The following is a 20,989-nucleotide window of genomic DNA, read 5'->3' as shown; positions in this document are numbered from 1 at the left end:
TATAAATGGCAGCACATCTGAAGCATGTGTCCTAGAGGAGCTGATCTGAAGATGTAGTTCAGAGTAGATGTGGATGGAAGCAGGAGACTCAGGATGGGCATTTCCAGGACAGCTGGGGTCGGAGCTACACTTTAGGCTTTGCACAGTACCTGGCACACGGTAGAAGCTTGGAAACTGTGTATACTGAAGCATGACGTGGAAGTCCAAGCATATACCAGTCTAGTGAGAGAAACTCTATCCAGGGCCAGAGATGTTCAATGTAAAATACATATATGAAGGAGGTTTACAAATTGTTCAGTTTTCTGACAATGGCCGCTGAGGCTTAGAGAGGGAGAGAAGACTCAAAAAATGTTAGCCCAGGGTGGGGACTCTATGTAGATATCCTAACTCACCTCTCTTTCATTCACAGATGAGAAAACTGAAGTGGGAGATGGTCCTGTGACTTACCCGGGGAATAACTAATTCTTGGTGCACATACTTTCTAGAGAAATGAGTACTTGGCCCACATGGGTTCGACTCTTATTAATCTCTGCCTAGCAAGAGGATATAGCCCCCATTCCCGGAATTCAGAGGTTACTAAGAATTCTGGAGAATTTCCCTCTCCTCCCAAAGGCCAGCCTCTTTCCACCGTATATCTCATAGCCCTGATGGAAGGACAGGACAGAGGTTCCCAACTCGCCAACTCACTTTCTGGCGGCTCTTGGTGAACCAGGTAGTAGCGTGCAGAGAAGCCATCCTTGGCCACCGCCATGTCCGTGTGAAAGGTCAGGGAGAGGATCCCTGTTGATGAGCGGAGTTCAGAGGGTGTTTTGGTCCCACAGTACTTGCCAATCAGAGGGCCAACTGGACAGGCAGGACAAAGACAGGTCAGTAGAAATGGAAATGTCAAACACCATTTTCAATACATTCACCCTTGCCACAATCACCAAGTCACTCCACAGAGCACCCTTCGGGTATGCCTTGGCATAAAAGAATGACCAAAGATAGGTTTTAAGAACAATGTCTAATATTTTTCCTGTACATTAAAAAGTACAGTTGACCCTTGAACAACACAGGCTTGAAGTGCATGGACCTACTTACACATGGATTTTTTTTTTGACAAATACAGTACTGTAAATGTATTGTCTCTTCCTTATGATTTTCTTAATACCACTTTCTTTTCTCGAGGTTATTTTATTGTAAGACTACAGTATATAATACATATAACATACGTAATATATGTTCATGGACTATTTATACTATTGGTCGGGCTTCCGGTCAACAGTAGGCTATTAGTAGTTAAGTTCTGGGGAGTCAGAAATCATGTGTGGGTTTTCGACTGCATGGGCAACTGGCCCTCTTAGTCCCCGCGTTGTTCAAGGGGCAACTGTACTTTTTTCCCTGTTCAAGGGGCAACTGTGTTTTCCCTGACCTGGCCTCATTTTCTTCTCTCGCTCTGTTCTGGGGACGGGCGGGAAAGCTATCATGATAATGCCCGTCTTACAGAAGAATGAACTGAGGTTCGGGAAGGTCACATGACTGTTCCACGTTCACACGGCTAGGAAATAACAGAGCTGAGACTCACACCCAAGTTTTCGGACTTAGTCTTATGCTCTTCTCAGGAAATGAAACTGTTTAGTCATCAAGCCTCCCTCACAGGGCAAAACGCTGAGGCTGACTACGAAAGTGAACGATTGGTTTTCTCACCAATACTGACTATAAAGACCTACGCTGGTCTCCACCTGAGAAGTACCAGTTCCACTGGGCCTTGGGTGATACACCTTTTTGACATCTATGACTGTTCTAATAATAGTAAAGTCATAGTAATAATAATGATGATGAAAGCAGCTTATTTATACGGATAGGACACAGGGTTTAAGTGAGCTGACCAGGATTGCAGAGCTGCCTTATAGCAGACCCAGGATCCAGACTTAGTCAGTCTGGCTCTAGCATCCTATTTGGGCAGAGAGGGTGGTCACGGAGTCACTTTCCACGGAAATCCTGACAACCTGGGGCAGAAAAGAACATTACCCATAGGCTTTCTCATCTTCAACCAAGTATCTACTCAGTCTCCTCCTATCCTTCTCCAAAGAAATATTTCCAAGAAAGGAAACTGCCTTTCTGCAATTTCTCTGAAATCATCCTTGGTGAAGAATAAGAAAGAAAGTCATCATGGGTCATACACAAACCCTAAGGAGCTTTGAAGTCTTTGTTCTCTCTTTTTATTGTTACCAAAGCAATTCATAGGCAAAGATGAAGCTACTGAGAAGGGCCTCGTGACGGCGACATCACTCACCATGCGGAATGCCGTCCCAGATGTCCAGCCAATCGTATTTGCAGTCTCCTTCTCCCACCTGCAAAGGGTCGTGCTCCAGGTCAAAGGTCAGGAACTGCAGGATGATCTCCATCTTGGGTTTGGCCAGGATGGTAAAGGTGCAGTCCAAGTTGTGTGGGTACTTCTCGGGAAATCCAGGGGATTCAATGGTCCCGTTGGGGCTTGTGAAGTTTTTGGAACAATCTTCGGAGCCTGTGTGTAAAAGAGAACTGTAGCATTACGGAAAGAGAAGAAGATGCCTTTCTTTGCTGCCTCTGTCACACGGGTTAGTTAAATGTTTGAGCCCCGATCCCCCTCCTCATAAGGTTTTTGTTTCCACTGGAGTGGCCCTTGAAGCAACATACTCTTCACATCCACGTCTCAAGCCTTTAAGCCAGACTCCCTTTAGGAGAGAAATTAGGGGAGGAGAGATGGCGTGCTCTACATAATAGAGGATGAGCAGCAATTGAGGAGTTGGGGAGTAGAGGGGGGTCAGAAAGAAGTGTGTGTGTGAGATTCAGAGAGAGAGAGAAAGGGAGAAAGAGAGAGATTCTCTTGAAAAGAGGAACAGAGTCTTCTTTCTCAATTACTCAGCTGCTTGCTCCAGAAATGTAAGTTATTTCAATCCTTAAGGAAGGCTTGCTGATTGCCAGCAGGGAAAACAATGTTACCCCTTATTTATTGCTGACCTCAACACTAGCCCCTATTGTACCAGAGCCAACTAAGTGCCCCCTTCTCCCTCCAAGATCCAAGGTGCCTCAGGGGAGGGGCAAAGGGGAGCTTGGGTCTCATTCATGTCATGACTATATTAAAACGAGCTGCTCTGTAGTGGCCAGACAATTAACAATCGACTTTTGTAGCTGGTGGATCACAGCAGGGCGTTGGGGATGTTAAGGGCCGCTGCAGCAGCAACTTTGGAAAAAGGCGGCAGTGTCTTAACATTTGGAAGGCTTCTGGTCCCTTTGTGGTGGGGATGGCCTTGCTTCTCTCCGAAGCTCTTGTGGCTGCTTTCTTGGGACTCGGGGGAGGCGTTCCTATTAAATGCGGCACACAGTCGCATCCCCGTGTGGCTTGGATGGCAGTGGGAGCTCTAAGAGGATTACAGCCACCAGATCTGCGAATGCCTCTAGGTGGAGTCACATTAAAAGGGCCCTCATGGGTTTTCACCCACGGCGGGCCTCAGGCCGGTCCAGGGACACTGTAGCCCAGGCCACGGGCCCACGGAGCAGCCCCGGGCCAGAGGTGATACCAGTCAATGCTGCGGATGTGAAGGCCGGACAACCACAACTGATTTCACTACGTTCTGATTTTAAAATTAAAAAAAGGTAGCAGGATTTATGAGGAGGATAATAGGCACTCTAAGCATGAAGAAAAAATACAGAAATACTCAATAAACCAGGTGTTTACTGGCAGGAAGTGTCCTCTGGGGATCCCGCTGAAATAGAACTGTGTGATGTCAATACACTGATCTTTGCCCGCAGCGATGTCTTCATCGGCGGCTCCTGGAGCAGGCCCCTCCACGGGGCTCTTTATTGATGATGGCTCTCTGGGAAGTGCACAGGTCTGACTTGGAAAAGGTGCCACGTAAATAAGTGGGACAAGGGGACTGCAACTTCCTTTAGCATCAGACAGGAAATTCCAACATCCCTACCTGCCCATCCGTCCCCTCTGCCCTTCCCACCAGCAACCAGCGCTCTGCCCTGGCAGTGTGGGGACCCGCGACAGCTGGGGTGAGAACTAACCTTTTCAGGATTCTGAACACTCCCTAAGCACCACATCTGCATCTTGGAGGCTCTGCACTCCGTCAGGGGCAGGGCGGCCCCATGGGCAGCCAGGGCCAGAGGGCTGAGCGGGGACGGCCTTTCCCCAGTTTGTTTGCCACCGAGCCCCCAGCTTTGTTTACTGTCTAACCCCACACTCTGGAGGGCCTCCTCGAGGGTCCGGGATGAGGCGGTTGGGTAAAGCCAAGCCAGCTGGCAGGTCTCTGGGGGGCTGAGAGGAATCTTGAAAAGGTTAGTGTGTACTGCCATTGTGCGGCCTCCTCCATGTGGGTCACTTAGCCAGAGGAAATTAACTCTCTCTCCACGACTTGCTTTCAGAGCTAGAAAAGGCATCCTGACATTCCCTCCTCGGGTTTGCTCTCTTGTCATTCCCTTTCAAGGCCAGCGGAATCCCCAACCCCCCGGGAGTGGGGAATTTTTGGTGGAATCTTTCTTTGGTTCCTCCCGTCCACGGGGGACAAAGTTTTCCACCATGGACACCCAGTAAGCCCGAGAGAGGTCTGGAGCCTGTGCGATTCTGAAGTACCCAGTTTCCAGGGTTCTGAGGTCCTGCATTTGAGTGGTCAGAGATCTTCAATATGATATTCTTAAGGCAAATCAAACAAACAGAAGCCACCAAAAAGAGTGTGTATCCCTCTCTGCCACATGGCTATACATGGGTATATCCTCTGGCTTATTTTAAACAAGGAAGAAAACCAGTTTTATCCTTTCTGTGCCGAACAATCAAACTTGTCCATTACAGTGGTGCCTTCATCTGTAATCATGCCACTCACAGTTTGGACTGTGGGCAAAGTGTCAGAAAGCAGAAGGCTGAATAGTAACTGTGGAGAGGAGAGCTCAGAAGAGGGGACCCTCTTGGGACAAAAGTGGAGTCTTGTAGACTTCTAGCTCATCCAAGATCCTTTTCTGCCATGTGTTAAAAGAATTAAAGGTTAAAAAAAAAAAAGCTCAGTCAACAAATACTCCAGTTCACTCAATGCTAAGACTGTCCACGCAAGCTGGGGGATTTGGGCTGCAGTGAATGATTTTGTACCAAAGGACTCTGGTGTGAAAAATGCCCACTCCATGTTTTTCCACCGTCAATGTTACAATAACTCTGCAAGTGAAAGAAGAATCTGCATGCATAAAGCTATTTAAAACATGGTGGATTTATCCCAACAGAGCTTGGCCTGACCTTGAAAAGTGAATTCAGTTCAGGGAGGAGTAGGGGGCACTCTCTAAGCTTTCTCTATCTGTGAATGACCCCAGGGCTTTCAGTTTCTGAAATGTCACTGGATACCGGAAAAGAAAACTTGATCTTGAACTTTGGTCAAAAGAGTATCAGAAAATGAACAAACAAAAAAAACCACGTTTTCCAGTGATCCAGCATCCAGTGTTACTTTTAAAGTTATTTTAAAATTCCTTTCTCTATTATGCTCATGATTGGGCAATCTGAGATCCTTTAAGTGCGAGAGCTGTTTTGGTTTATTCTTTTATATGTGGACAGTCTGGTATTACATCGACTCTTTTATAAACCACTTCATTCAGGGCAGACAGGAACCTCCCACTCTAGCCACATGCCCCCTGTCTATACCCGAGCTGCGGGTTTGCGTCTGTCAGTAGAATTCTGCAGCTGAACCTGGCCAGGGCAATGTGCAGTCGCAGGCTTCCACGGTCCTCGGTACGGTTATTTTGTGTGTCTGTGTTTACAGTCCCCCCTTCTTTCTCTTCATGAATCTGACTAGCAAACATAGCTGTGTTTGTTTGGATTTCTTCAGCATGTTCACGCATTTCTTTCATGTTCTGTGGCTGATGTAAACTTTGTGTATTTTCTTTCAGGACTCCGACAGTGAAAATGTGGGGGCAGGGAGGGCATGGCACCTGGAGGAATGCTCATCCTCCTAGACTTCTCAGCTTTGAATTTTGTAGCCTGCACACGTATGTGTTGTATATAGGATTGATTTTCATGCCGAGAGCTGTTCTCTCAGGCAGGCATGATGGGAGGAGACAGTGGCCCCCAAGAAGACCACTGGGTTCTCATTTTCTCTCTTATGGTCCCCCAGAGATTTGACTGTTGTCGGTGGGGCTATCTCCCACTGCAGGAATCTCTCTCCTCCTTCTTTAGGCCATCCTGGTCCTTGAAGTGGGCTGCCCCATTGCTCCACGCCCAAGCCACCTGCCATGGGCTGGCGCTCTTGCGTCTAGGCATCCACAGACTAGCGGTCTCAAAACAGTAGTGCTCTGTTATGCTATCCTCCTGGGCGTCTTAACTTTTAACCTCATCCCTTCAAATGTGCATCATGGATAGGGTTCACATTCACTCCTACTGTGGCTTTCCGGAGAATATGGCACCATCCTTTGGGAAATACTAAGTCCGGAAGCCTGAAACAGAGATGAGCTTTAATGGTCCTGCTCACACTTGCTGAGACTTCCCTGGGCCAGCTCCCCGGAAGACCTTGCTTAGAGCTGCTTTCCTTTTCCTGTCAGCACAGGGTTGCTGAGTGATGGCGTTAGCACTGGGGACCTGACTATCGAATTGACCTCCCAGATGCCCCGCTTGCCAAGCCACTCAATGGAGCCCTCGTTTTCATAACCGGAGCACGTTAATCGCACTCTTACTCAGTGCTGACTCCTACTGCCTCATATTATAGTTTTCCTCTCAATTTACGTAGCTATTTACTTATGTTCATCCAACGATATCCACTGCGCGTCTGTTACGTGTGAGGGTTTACATACCTGTTTGCTCACTAGAAGAGAGCAAACATCCTGTTTTATTCCTTTCTATCTTCTCTCTCCTCATTGCTCCCCAGCAGAAGAGGGTATGATGAATGTTCCAGCTGAGCTGGTGGACTGACTGATTGGAATCTTGCGCAGGACTCTAGGGAATATGGATCGAGGCATTCAGGAGCCTCACAACAGCCCCTGGGACACTGGACACACAGATTGTCGGTCCCTATGATCTCATGTGGCTGGGAGCGTGATGACCCATGACAGACAGACCTTCTTGGGACTTGTGCCCCGGGACAGTCTGTGCTCCCACTCTGGCTCAACACAGTTCCCCCGGTCTGCCCCTTCATTGGATTCTACGTTCTTGCTCTCAGGCAGACAAATCTGACAAATATTTAGACAGAGTGGATATAAAAAGTGCTTTCAGCAGCTACCACTTCCTTTCAAGAACTGTTTAGTGAAAAGAAAATATATATGAATAGGTCCCCTTACACTGAACTCAACAGGCGCCGGACTTGGGCCTCTCGATGACAAGGCGGACAGCCTCCCCTTGCGCCAGACTCTGTCCACGAGCTGTAAAACACAGGCTCGGAGGGGCCGCACTGGTAGATGGGGTGGGAGCCTGTGAGGTGGGGGAGCAGGCTGGGGGTGAGGGGAGACCTGGAGGGTGTACCTCGCTTAGCCTCGAGATAATGAGCTCTCACCCTGGAGGGAAGGGCGTGCTGCTTGGAGCATGTCAGTGCAGGTACTGAACCAGCAATTTGTGAATAAAAGTTAGATCAATCCAGTTATGGAAATAAGGATGGGGCCATGTTCTCAGAGCCTCAAGTAATCAAAGGGGGGCCTAACGGAAAGCGGGCAGTCACCTTAAAAGAAGTGCAGTGTTCTCTGTCTCTTTTTCTACTATCTTTTTGATTGCTTCTCAGGAGGCGGTTATCCTGGCATTTAGGAAGTAGGGGGTCAACAGGTGGAAGAGGTAAAATGGGTCAGTGAGGGGAATTCCGACAAGCCACATGTGAATTTAAAAGCTACTATATGACCCCACTGGTAAGATCTTTTAGAGACTCTAAACACTGAAAAGATTATGTCCTTCTGCCCATGAAATTCCGGATCAAGGCAACATTAAACCATGAAGTAATTAGGAGGAAGTTCGACCAAGTTTTGCTTTTTTTCCCATGAAGATTATTGTGATTTTTAAAAACACACAAAAATTGAATTCTTTTCAAAAGTGTTGCTCTAGGGGGCTCGAACCCTGCCTCGGGCTCCCTGCTTTGCGGGAAGCCTGCTTCTCCCTCTCCCGCTTCCCCTGCTTGTGTTCCCTCTCTCGCTGTCTCTCTCTCTCTGTCAAATAAATAAATAAAATCTTAAAAAAAAAAAAGAATTGTTGCTCTATTTAATTGGTGCTCCTTCCTCTTTCGGTGCCACAAACAATGCTTGTCTGCCTGGCGGGCAGCACCCAGCACTAACCATGCAAGGCGCCCTCTCAAGTTGGATCATAAGTTAAACCGGCTTTTTCATCTCAGGCTGTGTCCAGGGTCACCGTGAGTCTCTCTTCCAACTCCAACAACTTTTGTAACCCTTCCCATCTGTCTCACTGGGCTCCATCTACGCGCATATAACCATCACACAGTTCCCTTGGACAGCGCCCCACGGTGACACACCGATGGCAGCGGCGGGTCTCCTTGGGGGCACCCAGCACCCCGCTCTCCACCCATCACCCCACTGACCTGTCTTGAAGATCTCATAGCGCAGGGAGAAGCCTGCCCCCTGCCGGGCGTAGTCGGAGGTGAACTTGATGTAGAGCACGGAGCCCGAGGAGATGATGGTGGGTGGGGCGATGTTCCCACAGTGCTTTCCCAGGAGGTCTGCGGATTCACTGTCCCCATCCCGAATCTCGATGAAGTCATACCTACGTGAGGATGGTACAAAGGGGCACGTATCGGCAAAGATCACTCTCAGGAGAGGAAAGGGACCAGTGTCTCACCTCAGCTCCTGCGCTCGCCCTTCCTGGACGTTCAGGTGTTTTAGACTGATAAACAAAGGGCTCTTAGGTTTGCAGGGCCAGTATAGACTGGCCCACCTAGATGTAGGAAGCTGCATTGCCCTATTGAAGCCACAGAGAGAATGGGCACCTCAGTGGATGGCTAGATTTTAAGGCCTTCTTTCTTTCTTTTCTTTTTTAATAATCCGTTTTTTTAAAAGATTTTATTTATTTATTTATTTGACAGAGAGAGCGAGAGAGCACAAGCAGGGGGAACAGCAGAGGGAGAGGGAGAAGCAGGCTTCCCGCCAAGCAAGGAGCCCGATGTGGGGCTGATCCCAGGAGCCCGGGATCATGACCTGAGCTGAAGGCAGACGCTTAACCATCTGAGCTACCCAGGTGCCCCTTAAGCCCTTATTTCTTGCCCACATAAGAGCAGTAGCATCCTTCTATCAAATATCTCCAAACAAGCATTTTTCCTTCCTTCCATAGCACCATTTTTATTTCCACCATGATCTCTCTGGATCTTCGTCTTTTCTTCTTAGCTCTGCGTCACTGCAAGTTACTTAACCCCTCTGAGATCAATTTCTTCATCTGTAAGATGAGGATAAAAATATCCAGTTCAGAGGGCTGGGTTGGAGATGAAATGAAAGATATAAGGAAGGTGCCAGGCACCGAGCCAGGCACACTGGGGACGTTCCTGAGAGATCTGCTTACTTTCCCACCCTCTCCCCCATGTTTCAGTTTCCTCCTGGGTCACCCCCTCTTCCCTTCTCTTTAATTGCTGGTGACAAAGACTCCCATGCATGGGCCCCCTCCCTCTTGACAGGACTCTGCCTAGTTCACCTCTGCAGCATCTAGTCAACAGCACGTTTTTAAAAGGAATCAGCATCATATTAGATAAGGCAATAAAAACCTTTCTCCAAAAGCAGGGGGTGAATCCCCGGGGACCCAGTGTCTATGAGCACATAACTATTAGCTTCGGCAAGAGGCAGAGCAGGCTGCCGTCCGTCCCTGCACTGAGGCCTGAGCTCATTTCAAATGGAATCAACCTGGCCCCAGGTCGGGGAAGACTCATCAAAGACAGACATCCTTGGCTTGGTTCTCGGGATGGCGTACACACTGCGGGACGCCATTTTATCTGTACAGGCAACATTCTGGGCCTTGCTGTGTGCTCTGGCGGTCTTCACTGTGCCGACTCCGTGCTCCTTCCCTGGGCTCCCAGTGAATACCGCGGTCTCAGCTGCTGAGGTGGGAAAGTCCTTCCCCACCAGCTCCCTGCAAACTGCTGGTCACTGTACCACTATTTACCAACAACCACCCATTTCCTTCTCCCTCCCTGTTGTTTATTTTGCAGCAACCTGTTAAAACAACATGTAAGAAATTTCTTTTTTGGGGTAAAGAGAGGGAAAAGCTACCCTCCCTGGGATGTGCCTGCAGGCTCCTGGCACACACACAGGGTCTGTGGGAGCTGGCTGCCAGCAGAAGCGGCTTATTTGAGCCGCAGCGGCCTGAGGCCTCACTGCAGCCCCCAGGAGCCATATTTCAGATTGCACAGCCACTTAAATAGGACTGCGAAGAAGTGTAAGGAATGGACCGGGATTAGTTCAATCTTAGACCCCAGAGGGCTGGAATCCTACGGTCAAAAGAGTCACAGAAGCTGGTTAGTCTGGAGAACCCAAATGGCAAGATCTCCCTGCCCAGGAGCTCTGGAGAGATAGCCACAGATTGAGAAAGGCAGTGGGGGTGGGGGGAATCTGTGATTTCGGTTTGGGAGATGACGTTGACTTTGAAAATGTGCTTCCTCACTTCCAAAACAAAAGTGGAAAGACAGTTATTTTGCTCTCAAAGGAAATTCCCCAAACCTTCTGGAAAATCCCTCCTTAGTATTTCCACACTGAGGTAAGCAGTGTTGGGCAGTCAGTCACTCTCAGCTGAGTAATGGTGATGTCCCATCAGGGTGCACAACTGTTGAGAAGCCAGCTGTGTTCAGTGAGCTGATATTACCCAGTTCACCTGGAGTCGTGAATGTATGAACCTGGATGGAAGAGTCCCATCCAACCCCCCCAACCCCCGCCCCCTGCCAGGCCGTGGCCAATCCCAGAAGCAGACAGAACTAGGTTTGGATCCCAGTTTAGCCTTATTAGCTGGGTGACCTCAGGCAAGTTACTTAACCTTTCTGATCCTTAGCAATGGGGAAAATGACAGCAAAATAGGGATATTAGAACTTTTTCCTAGGGTTGTTGTGAGATTTAAACGACCAACATAATCTATATAAAGTGTCAGTACTCAGCCTGGTCGTTAGTGTTTGCTTAATAAACGTTAGCCATGATTTGTCGTATCCTCACACCCATTTCTGAGGTGAGGATACACAGCAAGTGAGTAGAGGTGCAGTATAAGTGGAACGAACATCTGTTAAAACATTTTGGAGTGCATTTTGGCAGAAATGTGACAAACCCTTTAATCCAGCAATTCCACTGCTAGGAATTTTTCCTAAGAAAATAATCAGACAATTGCACAAAGATGTATATGCATCTTTGTGAGTGTAGATATAATAAAAAAAAAAAGCATAAGAAAAGTGAAAAGATGCTTTGTTTATAAAAAACAGCATCATATCTAAATGTCCAACAACAGAGGGTGGGTGAATCAATTTTGGTATATTTATAAAATGGAATACTCCACTGCTATAGTAGATGGATAGTGCTGTAGGTCTAGATATTTTGTTTTTATGGGAAAATAGCCATGCTACTTTGTTAGTTTAAAAAACAGATTTTTAAAAAGGAATGTGTTAGGAGCTACCATATGATCCAGCAATTGCACTACTGGGTATTTACCCCAAAGATACAAAAGTAGGCACCCGAAAGGCTACGTGCACCCTGATGTTTATAGCAGCAATGTCCACAATAGCCAAACTGTGGAAAGAGCCAAGATGTCCATCAACAGATGAATGGATAAAGAAGTTGTGGTATATATATACAATGGAATATTATGCAGCCATCAAAAGGAATAAGATCTTGCCATTTGCAACGACGTGGATAGAACTGGAGGGTATTATGCTGAGCGAAATAAGTCAAACAGAGAAAGACATGTATCATATGACCTCACTGATATGAGGAATTCTTAATCTCAGGAAACAAACTGAGGGTTGCTGGAGTGGGGGTGGGGTGGGAGGGATGGGGTGACTGGGTGATGGACACTGGGGAGGGTATGTGTTCTGGTAAGCGCTGTGAATTGTGCAAGACTGTTGAATCTCAGATCTGTACCTCTGAAACAAATAATGCAATATATGTTAAGAAAGAAAAAAAGAAGAAGAAGAATGTAGCAGGAGGGGAAGAATGAAGGGGGGGAAATCGGAGGGGGAGAAGAACCATGAGAGACAATGGACTCTGAAAAACAAACTGAGGGTTCTAGAGGGGAGGGGGTTGGGAGGATGGGTTAGCCTGGTGATGGGTATTGAGGAGGGCACGTTCTGCATGGAGCACTGGGTGTTATGCACAAACAATGAATCATGGAACACTATATCTAAAACTAATGATGTAATGTATGGGGATTAACATAACAATAAAAAAATTAAAAAAAAAAAAAAAAGGAATGTGTTAAAATACCTATATTCTTGCCATATACAAACAGAAAAAAGTCTGAAAGACTACCTAAACTAAAATATTAACAGTAGTGAGATATATGGGTGGTAGAAATTGGTAATTTCTACTTCCTTCTTTGTTCTTTTCTATTATCTGAATCGCTTACAATGAACTTGCATTTCTTAATAAGCCACAAATATATAAAATAAAGCTGCTTCCATTAAGAATTTTTTTTTCACGGTGACAGATGGTAACTGCACCATCGTGGTGAGCACTGCAGAATGTATCCAGTTGTCAAATCACTATGTCCTATACCTGAAACTAATATAACATTGTATGTCAACCGTACTTCAATAACAAATAAAACAATACACAGTAGAATAAAAGAAAAAATGAGAAAAAAGAATTTTTTTCAAAGCAGGAGAGCAGAGAAGAAGAACCCAGCTCTCATAATGTAGCAGATGAAAATGTAAATACCACCACCATCATCATCACCATCCGTCTCACAGAAGTGTAGTGAGGACTAAATAAGTCACAGCGTTGGGTCACCTAGAACAGTGCCAGGGACGTGGCCCACACCCAGGAAATACTTAAAGGTATTTTTAAAAAAGATAACCAGATATCTCCAATCTTTGTGTTGCCAATTTCTCCGAAAAGGACAGAGAGAGGCCCAGACATCCCACTGGCTGGATCATCAGAAGGGGAGGGTTCTGTCTGGTTGCCTAATCACACATGCAGTAATTTAGGGGATTAACACAATCATCGATGAAGCTGGGCTCCCTAGCAAATGCCATAGCTGTAAACTTGCCTCAATTTACTCAGTGGATATACCACCCCAAATCCTTTTTTTGTAATGCTGGCAGCTACAAATACATCCTTACGTATTTATGTACACATACAGCGAAGGGATACATTTTTGAAAAAGGTCCATATACATCAATCGTATTATAAATTTTCTTTCTGGGCTTGTTATTTAAAGGACCCCTCTGGTCAATCCTTTTGTGAAGCAAATAACCGGCCCTTACTTAAACTTCTTAGAAGGACTGGATTTTCCTATCAGGTTTGCTTGAGGGGAAAGGGACCCCAAGTTACAATTTGGTGGCTAACCCCTCCCTCCCCTGCCCCCCACCCTCCCCGGACTGCCTGGGCTCTGCCCTGGGGACAAGCAGGTCTTCTGGCTGGGTTTTTTGTATAAAGGGCACACACCGAATGACATGCTAACTTCACAGAGAACGGCTCATTTACGTCCTGTGTGACTGACTCATTTGGGGAAATTTTTTATTATTAGGGATTTGCTACAGCTGGAGTAAATCTCCTTAGAAATTTCAGTGTTGTCAGGTTCATTTGGAAGAGCTCGTGGGGGATTAGGAAGTTTGTGGCCTTGAAATAAATACGGCTCCGCATCTAGCATCTGATGGCCAGCATTTGTTTGGTAAAGGAATCTGGGGTCCAAACTCAGGACTCACCCCAAGGACAGTCAAGGAGAATAATCTGAAAGGCCGTTCCTCTTAGAACACATTATTCATTTTCCAGAAGAAAACATAAACCAGCCAACGGACATATTAACTACTGTTTGCATTTCATTATTCATAATCTCCCTCAAATGAAAAAAATTCCTTCCAAAGCTTTAACACTACCTTTTATTATTTTATTCATCTACTTACTTTCCTAAGCTGAAGTAGCCATTTCCACTCCTACCTTTTTCCTTTCTCTCCAAAATGGCTCCCGGGTGCCTTTTTACTTTTCCCCTCACAGATTCTGACATCTGCATGTCGAGCATTTGTCTAGAGAACATTTTCTGTACGTTCTTCCTCGACTTCAAAGTCTTAATTTCTCTCCCCAAACCCACATTTGGGGCGTGGGAATCTTGACGGCGGAATTAATTTTCAGAGTCCACGGGAGAGGTATGAAAAAGCAACAGTCTCATCTCTTCTTCTCATCACTAGGCAAACATGAAAAGAGGCTTTCTAGTTTCCATAACTCTATCCATGCTTGACACTTCCCAGCAGGCCCCCAAAGGCTGGGTTATGTACACCGAGCCTTTACTAGAGGATCCACGACGCCCAGGCTCTTCTCAAATGGCCAGATCATGTCCAGCCTGCCAGAGCACCCCCGGAGGACTGCCACTGAGAACTGCTCGTGAGGAGATTTCTCTGTCACAGGTGGAGTACTGAGGTGCTCTGGGGAAGAGTGCTGTGCCCATTCTATGATACTTGGGTCTACACGTCACAGCACCCGTGCCCGCCCAAGTCCAGAAGCCATAACCTTTGCCAACCAGTCAATGTCTCCTTTTATGCTACTGGTATCATAAATTTTTAAGACCTCACACCTTGCACATGGCAAGCTCTTTCCAGCCTCTGGGCCTTTGCACTGGCTCTTCCCTCTGCCTGTGATACTCTGTTACCTTCTTCTGTGGCTGGCGCCGTCTCCTTCTTCTAAGTGCAAAGGTCACCTCCTCTGAGAAGCCTGTCCTGACCACCCGATTTCAGACGGCATGCCCTTATTCTCCGCCTTGCCATCGTCTCATTGCTTTTATAGCTATTATAGTCTGCAAAGTCTTGTCAATACACTTGTTTATCGTTAATCTGTGTCCTCACTACACAGCACCAGGAGGGCAAGGACTTTGCCTTTTTACTGCTGTATATTTCTACTGCTTGCATGGTTCCTGGCATAGAGCAGGGCTCACTATTTTGTGTGGTGTGAGTAAATGAATGAGGGGCCTACAGTTGGTGAGTTCAGGAAGAATTCACTCTGTGACGATGTTTCCCGAGGGGTTGGATACATTTGGTCCGTTTTATACTCTTTGCCTTTGTGCTCCAACACATTCACTGAGCTATTCTGGTTTTATCTGGAAACCAAAATGTTGCCTCATGACTCGAAAACACGAAATATAACATTTTGAGTGGAAGAAACATCTCAAATCATGCTGACAGCATTTTCACTATTAGCGGCAAACAAATCAACTATAATTAAAATGCTGTCAAAGTGATTTGAGATTTTTCTCACACTTTCAAAGTTCCATATTTCATGAGTAGATTATGGAGGCCAGAGAATTTACCACCTCCTGGAGTGCCTTTCTTCTGGGAAGCTCAAAGACATCTACAAACACTGTCTTATTAATCCTTACATTAAAACCTGCAGGGAAAAGAGGAGGAAAACACAACACTGTCACTTATAAGTTCCCAGTGAAGAAGCTGCCTGAGACACAAAGAGGCTCTGGGCAGGTCTGCACGAGGCCCAAGTCTCTGGTCCAGTCAGGCCCACGGCCAGGTCACCTGGTCTCTGCCTCAATAGTGAAATCCAGCCTTTATGGAGAAATCAGTTCACGGTCAGTTCAGATTTATTAAAGCAAATTTCATTTCCTTGAATTTCTTCCTTTCTTCGGGGCCACCCATTTAAGAAGAAGCTGGAACATCGATGGGAATATCAGTGGGAAGAAATATCAATCATCTACTGAGCGTTTATTATGGGCCAGACCCTCATTTAGATATTACTTCATCTAATCCTCATTGAATACACACCACGCTCTGTTATGGTTCCCACCCATTTACAGATGCAGAAACTGGGGTTCAGAGAGTCTAAATGACCAGCTCAAAGTCCCGTGAGAAGGATAGGTCAGAGGCAGACTTGAGACCCAGGTGGTCTCACTCCTGGGCATACAGACCTCACCTCTATCCCGTGAAAATAACAGATTGCCACGGTACAATAGCAGTAGAAGATATGGGGTATAAAAAAACCGCTTGGTTTCCGTTAGAGACTTAGCAGAATCTTGCTCTTTTTATTTAGCTGTTTTGTTTAAACAAAGCCTATAGGACGTGCCAAAATTATTAGACAAATCACCGATAGAAGCAGTGAGCGGATTCGGAATTCAGGGTTTCAAGATTCACCCAGTTGAAATCTAGCTCTTAAGTGTTCAGATGGGGTAACATATTAATTTTTGCAAGTGAAGTATTTTTATAAGCACATATATACCCATATGTGAACATATGGTCCATCGAGTGAGAAAACAGTATCCTGTGTATTTATAAGCTCTTAAAGTATCATCTAGAGCACATATTCTTAAACCCATGGATTTCCAGTAGGGTCCACAGATGAGTTTCAGTAGGTGAGGGAACCCCTATAGTCAAATGCAGAAATTTTGTGCGTTTGTGTGTATGCACATTTTCCTAGGTCTGTGACAAAAAGAATCTTAAATTACTGTGATACAGAAACATATCTGTCGATGAGTGTGTGTGTACTCTGAGAAGTGTGGTTCATGGGCTTTGTAGGCAGACCCAGCTGTTTCCAGCACTCATGAGTGCAGGCAAGGCATTGAACCTCTCTGAGTCTCAGTTTCTTCATCTATAAAGTGGAAATAATCATGGTCCTCACCTTGTTGGGCACTGCTGGAAGGACTGCAAAGGTATATACGAGCCCAGAAGAGTGCTAGATGCCTGCAAAAGTCCCTGGGAGACACTGGCTATTTTTACCATTACTTGTGTTTTTACCAAGCAGGGTGGCAGACGTGGAGGAGAGAAGGGTTACATACACGTGAACCGAACACATGAGGAAGGAATGAAAAGTCACAAAGTTAGAGATGGTCTCGATGCCCCCCCCAACCTCAATGCTAGGGATGGCGGTTTCTAAAAATCTTCCTATACAAATCCATCAATAGCGCTTCAGTCACCTGAGTTTTTGAGATTTCCTTTCAATCTCGTGTTTCTGAGCTCTGGAACAAGCCTGTCATGCCGGATTCAGAACAGCCCATGCCTTCCCCACCCCACCCCACCCCCCCTCCCCTGCCACCCCGCACTCCCACCGGTTGGTGGGTCTTGAACAACTGGGGACTCGACCTCCTTCACTGTGGTGAGTTAACGCGTGTCAACAGCTTAGCACAGTGCCTGGCACATAGTAAGTCCTCAATAAATAAATGTTAGGCATTATTACTATTATTATTGTTGTTATTGTTTTTCTTTGCTAAATAGCTGCAAGGACTCGAAGGGACCCAAGACTCGCCATCTGTTTGCCTCTCTGGGCTGGTGCCTCTGCCCTTTTAATGGCGACTTCTGGCAGTTGCCTTTTCCTCCCTCATTTCTTCCCACCACCCATCTCTGATATTTGGAGCTTATCCGCAATCCCCGCACAGCCAGGGTCTTCACAGTGCCTCAGAAAGGAGGAAATCTGACCACCCGGCAAAGGAAGTATGCGAAGAAAATAACCCTAAACAAACCGAAGGAATTATTCCAGAAAACCTTGAAGGCAAGAAAATGGAAATACAAATAACGTCTATTTATAATTGCTGGTTGTTTTCCGCAGAAGCCCCGGGATGATGGAGAGGGCCCTGCCGCTCTCATTGTTCCTGACGGAGCAGGCTGCCAAGAACGTCTCGCAACGTGAGGAAGGAGGTCGCTGCAGACAGGGTGTCTGAGAAGTCTCACTGTGGATGAACTTTCAGAGAATGAAGGGCACACAACAAAGCCTCCAGCACCTCTCCCCTGGCCCCCTCGCTGAACACCGCTTCCCCCACTGACCTGGCTCCCCAGCAAGGCGCATTCCTGAGGCTGTATGGCCACAGATCTGTTCCACTCCTGGACCAGCGAGCGCTCTGCAGGCCGGCTTGGATGGAACGTGTTTGCTTATGTAAGGAAGGATTTTCTCGGCAACCAGAGCCAATGTGAAGTTTAAGGCTGTTGGGCAGGCAGTTTTCAGCACGACGGTTGGGTCTTTTTTCCGTCAGCCGTACGCATCTATAAAAAATCCTCACCCTCTGCAGTTAGCTCAAAGGGCCCCTGGTTAGCAGAGTAGGAAGTAGGTAAGAGTAGCCCATAATTCATGTCTGTTCACCAGCAGGCTGGCACTTGGATGTGAAGGGGAACCCCACCCAGCAAGGCCAGATGGGCCTATACTGGCCTGGGTGAATCAAGCTTGCATGCCTCGGTGTGCCTCATCTCATGAATGGGAACAGGGATCATGCCTCTGTGCCTCCTAGGACTGGTTGGAAAGGGCAGGGAGTGACTGGCACCCACTAAGGGGAAATCAGAGTACACCATCCCAGGGCCTGGGTGCGCTGGCAGCCGCAGCCCTGCACTTGGCCAGGCAAACGGTTCCCTCTGGAATGGGCACTCACTAACCCTGGCTCCCAGAGGGTCTAATTGTGAGAGCAAATCATAACCTTCCCATCTGTCCGAAAAATGGGAGCCTGCTGGGAATGAGGCGTACCGGGCACCAGGGAATCAATCACTGCATCGGAAAAACGTTTTTCTAGGGGTGTAGGCTCCCAGTTGTGTTTCTGTCCCTCTTTGCTGGCATCTGGCCCCCATAACAAAACTTAGAAAATACAAAGCTTGCCTGAAAAATGTACCATGCAGAAATCTAAGCAGGGGACCACTGGGGAGTACGTGGCTGGTGTGCTGGGCCTTGTCCTTGGATTGCATTCACTGCAAGCCTCAGGTTACAAGGGCTCAGGGCTTCTCCTGGCGCCAGGGGCAGACTTCTCACGATCGTGCAAAAAGCACCTTGGTGTGGAAATGATGGGCCTGCACTACTGTCCAAGCAGGAAGGTTGCTGCCACACCAGGGTGGAGATTCTGAATATAGCACTCAGTGGCCAGTCAGCTAGAACAGCTTCCGCCTCTCCAACCAGCACTGGGTGAACGGTGCACTCCTCGATGGCTGGGTCGTGAAGGCGCCGTGGCTGCGCTGGGAGCATTTTAAAGCACTTGCCCCTCCTCATCACAGAAATGGCCCTGTATTTTGCAAGAACTGGCCAGCATCTGTGGGCGGGGGGGGGAGGGGGGGGGCTGGGAGGGGGTGGTTGGAAGCAGCAAAAGTTCAGGAATATTGGGTTCTCTTGGCTGGAGGTTCCCTAAGACTAGGAAGAAATATGTCTAGAAAGGACAGCAGCTTCTACAAGAAAGGGAACCAGATTGCAGGAAGTCTCCTAGCAGGATGGGAGCAGTGTGAGTCAGACCTTGAAGGACCTTTATCTATCCCACAGCATCGCAGACGGTTTGCTTTGTGCACGGAACTGCTCGCTGCCTGGCTGCACAGCTACCGACTGGGGGGGGGGGGGGCAGCCGGGGGGGGGCAGCCGGGGGGGGGGGCCCGCATGGGGGGAGGGAGCACTAGTGGCAGGGATGAGCTGTGAGGGCCGCACAAGTATAAGGGCCCTGGTGGGCAGGAGGGCAGCAGAGACCCCCAGAAGAGCCGTCAGTACCCCAGCGCTTAACCCAGCTGCCTGCCCCGAGGCTTAGACTGAATCCTATATCTGCTTGGACCTCAGTTTCCCAACGGATAAGACCAAAAAAAAAAAAAAAGAAAGTACTTTCTTACCCTCCTACCACTCTCAAAGGGATGACACATAGATAAATCACTTTGAACTTTTAGATGAAAGGTGCTCTATAAACTCGAGGTCTCATCAACTGTAATTGTTACGGTAATTATTTTAATGATAATAATGATGATAATGGGAGGGGGGGTGGGGTGAGGACGAAACCTCCTACCTTGAGACAAAGAAAAACTCTTCCATTAAAACCTGCGTCGTGATTCCTTCTGCTTCTCGCTCTCTCCAACCATCTCTTTCAAACTGCCAATTCCTGGGCTGAAATATTATTTACTCCTTTTCTTCCCAATAAAACAATTATTTGTTCCATCGCTCTCCCTCTCGCTCGCTCTCCGGTGTGTCTAGCTTCACCCTGACAGCTCAGCCATGGACTGTTTACATGTCTCGCTCACCTCCAAGACTCTGGTTCAGCTCCATTGACACTGAAGCAGGAGAATTCTCTGTGTGTGAGGAATCAATTACTTCCGCTGACACTCTATTACTAGCCCTCACATCTTCGGATTCCAGCTGCAGAGGGAGGCGATGGGGGGATGGCAGGGAATTTGAAGAGGATGGCGAGGGGGGCTGGAGGGGACCCGGGGAGTAGGAGGTAGATGACAGGGAGGCAGACGGAGACCATCGACAGAGCGTCACAGAAAGACCTCTCTCTCCTTGACTGCCCTGCTGGCATCCGGAGATGACCCCATGGCAGGAAGAGGCAAAGAAAAGGAATAAGAGACGGAAGAGGAAAAGAAAAGACTTGTCAAGGATATCTAAAGAAATCAGAGAGGCCTCAAATACCTAAGCCTGGGGATAGTGGGTGAGAGCTCTAGGTACAAGGATACAGGCATATAAAGGCAGCTTTGGGTGGTGGGCTTAAAATTCCAGCCCTACCATTACTATCTGTGAGATCACTCTCACAGTGTACCCATCTGTTAAATGGCAATAACAGTAGTACCCAGTCCCGTGAGTCCCATGTGTGTATATGTATGTATGTATATATATATACATATATAGAGAGAGAGAGAGAGAAAGAGAGAGAGAGACTGCCAAGATGCTTGGCTACAAAGGTAGGAAAAAAAGCATAAAAAAATCATGTGGATTTCTTTCATCACGTGAAGTCCTTTGATAGCTTTCCAAACGTAAGCCCAGTTCACATGTTTTTCTTTCTTCTTCTTTTTAAAAATTTTATTCTGACCCAGCTAACATTTTTCAGGGATTTTCCTTCCAGGGAAAAAAATTCTGATTATGTAAATTAAATACAACCATCTACTCTGCAATCACTGAGATGAGTTGTGAGGCCCTAGGTTTTATAATGAAGGTCGATTATGGAAGCTCTTTTCTAGAA

At 47.1% G+C, this 20,989-nt stretch overlaps 1 protein-coding gene across 6 annotated transcripts in view; it reads right to left on the bottom strand.

Annotated features, from left to right (window-relative positions):
* Window positions 1-20,989, bottom strand: part of NRP2 (neuropilin 2) — a 115,366-nt gene that overhangs the window by 71,710 nt on the left and 22,667 nt on the right. For all 6 annotated transcript variants that reach the window (XM_036066138.2, XM_036066139.2, XM_078071229.1 and 3 more), the window contains exons 3-5: window positions 8,508-8,689; window positions 2,276-2,506; window positions 688-843 (exon numbers count right to left, since the gene is read on the bottom strand). In XM_036066138.2, the coding sequence (XP_035922031.1) occupies window positions 688-843; window positions 2,276-2,506; window positions 8,508-8,689 (569 nt within the window). The remainder of the gene's footprint in view (window positions 1-687; window positions 844-2,275; window positions 2,507-8,507; window positions 8,690-20,989) is intronic.

This window comes from Halichoerus grypus, chromosome 4 (genome assembly GCF_964656455.1).
Source record: "Halichoerus grypus chromosome 4, mHalGry1.hap1.1, whole genome shotgun sequence".
NCBI classification, from domain to species: domain Eukaryota; kingdom Metazoa; phylum Chordata; class Mammalia; order Carnivora; family Phocidae; genus Halichoerus; species Halichoerus grypus.
Note: the sequence above shows the minus strand (reverse complement) of the source record. Positions and strands in the feature narration are given on the sequence as shown.